Here is a 6,258-nt window from a genome sequence, read left to right as displayed (position 1 = left end):
GTCAGGCTCCTGTTACAGCACCTCAGACTCCACCACCACCACTACCTGGAGCATCGGTATGTAACCCGGGATGAGAATAAAAGGCTGTTTATGGTATGAACTCAGTGACCCCAGAAGAGGTGCCAAGACCCAACTAGCACCCTGTTCACTAGTACACTACATGACCAAGAGTATGTGGACACCTGCTCATCCAACAGCTCATTCAAAAAGGATGGGTATTAATATGGAGCTGGTCCCCCCCTTTGCTGCTATAACAGCCTCCACTCTTCTGGGAAGGCTTCCCACCACTCTACTGCCAATGTTTGTCTATGGAGATTGCATGGCTTGTGTGCTCAATTTTATATACCTGTCAGCAACGGGTGTGGCTGAAATAGCCAAATTCACTAATATAAAGGGGTGATCACATACTGCTGAATGTATAGTGCACTAATTTAGGTCAGAGCCTACACCCTAATCCCTATACTGAAGTACACTATTTTTGTCCTGATGAGTTTCTGACCTAAAGAAGTGTCCTAATCACCAGTCGACTTTCATAACTGTTAGGGAACATGGGAGAGTCATGATTTAATATAACCTGCTGCTTCCTGTGGAACATACAGTCTAACCTGCTGCTTCCTGTGGAACATACAGTCTAACCTGATGCTTCCTGTGGAACATACAGTCTAACCTGCTGCTTCCTGTGGAACATACAGTTTAACCTGCTGCTTCCTGTGGAACATACAGTCTAACCTGATGCTTCCTGTGGAACATACAGTCTAACCTGCTGCTTCCTGTGGAACATACAGTCTAACCTGCTGCTTCCTGTGGAACATAGTCATTTCTGCTGCTTCCTGTGGAACATACAGTCTAACCTGCTGCTTCCTGTGGAACATACAGTTTAACCTGCTGCTTCCTGTGGAACATACAGTCTAACCTGCTGCTTCCTGTGGAACATACAGTCTAACCTGCTGCTTCCTGTGGAACATACAGTCTAACCTGCTGCTTCCTGTGGAACATACAGTCTAACCTGCTGCTTCCTGTGGAACATACAGTCTAACCTGCTCTTCCTGTGGAACATACAGTCTAACCTGCTGCTTCCTGTGGAACATACAGTCTAACCTGCTGCTTCCTGTGGAACATACAGTCTAACCTGCTAATATTCTCCATAGATACCCAGTGTCAATGACATGTAGCCATCTGTGTAAAAGGAGATCTGTCTATTTCATTAGGTCGAGACCCGGAGCAGGTCCCTCCCTTGGGGGAGTCCTCACCTGACGACTATCGCTACGCCAACCAGATGTACACAGACCCCCGCGAGCGAGAGAGAGAACAACACGACATGAATAAAAGGTCATTGAGTCGAGTCCAGAATTAGACGTTAGAAAAGCACACATAAACAAAGACAACCCAATGTTTTCTTCATAGACATACACGAGAAACAACAGAGAGGCTGATGTCTGCGTCAGAATGGACCAACATGTCGGCCATCTTACCTAGGACCGGTTCTGAACCAGCACCAATAGGAACATGGGACAGTCTCTTATCTGTTCTAGATCTCCGGTTCTCTCTCTACCCTCTCAGGCTGCTGGACCCAGCCAACACCATGCAGTTTGATGACTTTAAGAAGTGTTACGGGGAGATCCTCCATCGATGGGGTCTGAAGGACAAGAGAGCCGAGGTCCTCAAGTTTACATCCTGTCCTCCTGAACCGCACAAAGGCATCGGTGAGTCTCCTAGATAGATGGTATCCCAGGGTGAGTCTCCTAGATAGATGGTATACCAGGGTGAGTCTCCTAGCTAGATAGTATACCAGGGTGAGTCTCCTAGATAGATGGTGAGTCTCCTAGATAGATGGTATCCCAGGGTGAGTCTCCTAGATAGATGGTGAGTCTCCTAGATAGATGGTATCCTCCTCCTAGATAGATTGTATTATTACCTCCATTTGGTTCCTCTCTCCTATCTACCCATCCCTCTCCTCCTCCTCCCTCTTCTCTCCATCCAACCCCTCTCTTCCTCCTCCCTCTTCTCTCCATCCAACCCCTCTCCTCCTCCTCTCTCCATCTACCCCCTCTCCTCCTCCTCCCTCTTCTCTCCATCCACCCCCTCTCCTCCTCCTCCCTCCTCTCTCCATCTACCCCCTCTCTCCTCCTCCCTCTTCTCTCCTTCCACCCCCTCTCCTCCTCCTCCCTCCTCTCTCCATCCACCCCCTCTCCTCTTCCTCCCTCCTCTCTCCATCCAACTCCTCTCCTCCTCCCCTCCCTTCTTCTCCTCTAACTTCTCCCCCTTCTCTCCATCCACCCCTCTCCTTCACCACCACCTCCTCTCTCCTCCTCCCCCCTCTCTCCACCACCTCCTCTCCCCTTTCCTCCCCTCTCCTTCTTCTCCTCCTCTCTCTTCAGAGTTTGGTGTGTACTGCTGCCATTGTCGTAGCCAGGTGCGGGGGACTCAGTGTGCTGTGTGTAAGCGCTTCACCTTCCAGTGTGCCATCTGTCACGTGGCTGTCCGAGGCTCCTCTAACTTCTGTCTGAGTTGTGGTCACGGGGGGCACACCTCCCACATGATGGAGTGGTTCAGAACACAGGACGAATGTCCCACAGGCTGCGGCTGTCACTGTCTGCTACAGAGCACCTTCTGAGAGAGACGCTGAGACACAGACTGATGCAGACTCACATATACACTGTCTGCTACAGAGCACCTTCTGAGAGAGACGCTGAGACACAGACTGATGCAGACTCACATATACACTGTCTGCTACAGAGCACCTTCTGAGAGAGACGCTGGGACACAGACTGATGCAGACTCACACACATATACACACATATACACACATATATATATACACACACACTGTCTGCTACAGAGCACCTTCTGAGAGAGACGCTGGGACACAGACTGATGCAGACTCACATATACACTGTCTGCTACAGAGCACCTTCTGAGAGAGACGCTGGGACACAGACTGATGCAGACTCACATATACACTGTCTGCTACAGAGCACCTTCTGAGAGAGACGCTGAGACACAGACTGATGCAGACTCACATATACACTGTCTGCTACAGAGCACCTTCTGAGAGAGACGCTGGGACACAGACTGATGCAGACTCACACACACATACTGTCACTGTCTGCTACAGAGCACCTTCTGAGAGAGACGCTGGGACACAGACTGATGCAGACTCACACACATATACACACATATATACACACACACTGTCTGCTACAGAGCACCTTCTGAGAGAGACGCTGGGACACAGACTGATGCAGACTCACATATACACTGTCTGCTACAGAGCACCTTCTGAGAGAGACGCTGAGACACAGACTGATGCAGACTCACATACACACACACTGTCTGCTACAGAGCACCTTCTGAGAGAGACGCTGAGACACAGACTGATGCAGACTCACATACACACTGTCTGCTACAGAGCACCTTCTGAGAGAGACGCTGAGACACAGACTGATGCAGACTCACATATACACTGTCTGCTACAGAGCACCTTCTGAGAGAGACGCTGGGACACAGACTGATGCAGACTCACACACACATACTGTCACTGTCTGCTACAGAGCACCTTCTGAGAGAGTCGCTGAGACACAGACTGATGCAGACACACACACACACACACACACATATATACACACACACACACACACACATACGTCTAAAAGCAGGGGGTTTGACGTACGTTTAACCCTACTAAAACACATGTACACACACACACACACAAACAGCAGTCCATTCATTTAGTCCTGGAACGCTGTGGTCTGGAGAGGTTGTACAATGTAATGCTGAGGTAGAGGTTGTTATGAAGGCCTTAATGCCTTGACTAGATGTTCCCCCACACAATAAACATCTGATTGAATACAAACTGTTGTTGTCTGAAACTCTTGCCTGTCACTTAGTATGAAAGGTATGCAACAACTGTATGGTGCCATGGATAGCAGATATATTCATGCCATAATCACATCTGATTTTATTGTGGCCTCCTTGGTGGCGCAGTGGTTAAGGGCGCTGTACTGCAGCGCCAGCTGTGCCATCAGAGACTCTGGGTTCGCGCAGCCGGCCGCGACCGGGAGGTCCGTGAGGCGACCCACAATTGGCCTAGCGTCGTCCGGGTTAGGGAGGGTTTGGCCGGAAGGGATGTCCTTGTCTCATCGCACACCAGCGACTCCTCTGTCTGGCCGGGTGCAGTGTGCGCTAACCAAGGTTGCCAGGTGCACGGTGTTTCCTCCGACACATTGGTGCGGCTGGCTTCCGGGTTGGATGCGCGCTGTGTTAAGAAGCAGTGTGGCTTGGTTGGGTTGTGTATCGGAGGACGCGTGACTTTCGACCTTCGTCTCTCCCGAGCCCGTATGGGAGTTGTAGCGATGAGACAAGATAGTAGCTACTAAAAACAATTGGATACCACGAAATTGGGGAGAAAAAGGGGTAAAATTAAAAATATATATATTTTAAAAATCTGATTTTATTTGTGACATGCACCGAATACAACAAGTGTAGTAGACCTCACAGTGAAATGATGAATACAACAGGTGTAGTAGACCTCACAGTGAAATGCTGAATACAACAGGTGTAGTAGACCTCACAGTGAAATGATGAATACAACAGGTGTAGTAGACCTTACAGTGAAATGCTGAATACAACAGGTGTAGTAGACCTCACAGTGAAATGCTGAATACAACAGGTGTAGTAGACCTCACAGTGAAATGCTGAATACAACAGGTGTAGTAGACCTCACAGTGAAATGCTGAATACAACTCTCCTCCTCTCCTAATGCTGAGTACTAACAGGACAGTTACTGGTCCTCTCCCAATGCTGAGTACTAATAGGACAGTTACTGGTCCTCTCCCAATGCTGAGTACTAACAGGACGGTTACTGGTCCTCTCCTAATGCTGAGTACTAACAGGACAGTTACTGGTCCTCTCCCAATGCTGAGTACTAATAGGACAGTTACTGGTCCTCTCCTAATGCTGAGTACTAATAGGACAGTTGCAATGTATTGTAGATGGGGAAAAAAGCTGTCCGTGAAACTTGGCCCAGAGTCGGTCCAGAGTAACGCCAAGGTCCTTCACAGTTTTATTTGAGACGACTGTACAACAATCAAGATTAATTGTCAGATTCAACAGAAGATATACTTGTTTCTTGGGACCTAGAACTAGCATCTCTGTTTTGTCCGAGTTTAAAAGTAGAAAAATTGCCACCATCCACTGCCTTATGGCAGGTAGCCAAGTGGTTAGAGCGTTGGACTTGTAACCGAAAGGTTGCAAGATCGAATCCCCGAGCTGACAAGGTAAAAAACTGTTGTTCTGCCCCTGAACAGGCAGTTAACCCACTGTTCCTAGGCAGTCATTGAAAATCAGAATTTGTTCTTAACTGACTTGCCTGGTTAAATAAAGGTAAAATAAATATCTGAAACACAGGCTTCCAGGGATGGCAATTTTGGGGATTCAGCATGTTTCATCGAAATGTACAGCTGTGTATCATCCTCATAGCAGTGAGTTAACATTATGTATAACATCACCAAGAGGTAAAATATATAGTGAAAACAATAGTGTTCCTAAAACGGAACCTTGAGGAACACCAAAATTAACCGTTTATTTGTCAGAGGACAAACCATCCACAGAGACAAACTGATATCTTTCCGACAGATAAGATCTTAACCAGGCCAGAATGTGTCCGTGTAGACCAATTTTGGGTTCCCAATCTCTCCAAAAGAATGTGGTGATCGATTGTATCAAAAGCAGTTATTTGTGTGTCCTTCCATACCTGAAGGACACTTTTTGGCATTCACTGTATGATCGATGATAATCTCCATATTGCAAATGCACGGTCCCTTACTAGACGTCCGCAAATGTTTTTAAATTCGCAGACGGCGGCGGGCCGTGCACCAGGGCCAGATCTTCCGGGAAGTCTCTGACATTCGGTTTCCGTTTTATAACATTTTCTAATTTTGGTCATTTTTCTGCTGTCCTGGTAAATTCCAGCAGATGGCGAATGGATTCATATTGCAAATGTACAAAACATCACCAATCACGACATGGCCATTTCTCCTAAACAGAAAAGACTTCGAAGATGAAACTTGGTGAGCATAGGTTTGGACTAATGGGCTGTTAGCGAGAGAGAGACAGAGAGAGACAGAGAGAGACAGACATAGGTTTGGACTAATGGGCTGTTTGCGAGAGAGAGAGGACAGAGAGAGACAGAGAGTTTGAGAGAGCAGAGAGAGAGCAGAGAGAGAGACAGACATAGGTTTGTTTCTGTTTGGACTAATG

The 6,258-nt window shown here is 47.7% G+C and overlaps 1 protein-coding gene across 1 annotated transcript in view; it reads left to right on the top strand.

Annotated features, from left to right (window-relative positions):
- The window catches only part of LOC112239238 (GATOR complex protein WDR59-like), a 55,190-nt gene extending 52,102 nt beyond the window's left edge, over positions 1-3,088 (top strand). Inside the window, 4 exon segments of the mRNA XM_042316262.1 lie at positions 1-56; positions 1,209-1,329; positions 1,561-1,703; positions 2,379-3,088. The exon segment at positions 1-56 is cut by the window's left edge and continues 26 nt beyond it. Of these exon segments, the coding sequence (XP_042172196.1) occupies positions 1-56; positions 1,209-1,329; positions 1,561-1,703; positions 2,379-2,614 (556 nt within the window). The 3' untranslated portion in view covers positions 2,615-3,088.
- The last annotated feature ends 3,170 nt before the right edge of the window (positions 3,089-6,258 follow it).

This window comes from Oncorhynchus tshawytscha, unplaced genomic scaffold (assembly GCF_018296145.1).
Source record: "Oncorhynchus tshawytscha isolate Ot180627B unplaced genomic scaffold, Otsh_v2.0 Un_contig_4953_pilon_pilon, whole genome shotgun sequence".
Taxonomy (NCBI): Eukaryota; Metazoa; Chordata; class Actinopteri; order Salmoniformes; family Salmonidae; genus Oncorhynchus; species Oncorhynchus tshawytscha.
Note: the sequence above shows the minus strand (reverse complement) of the source record. Positions and strands in the feature narration are given on the sequence as shown.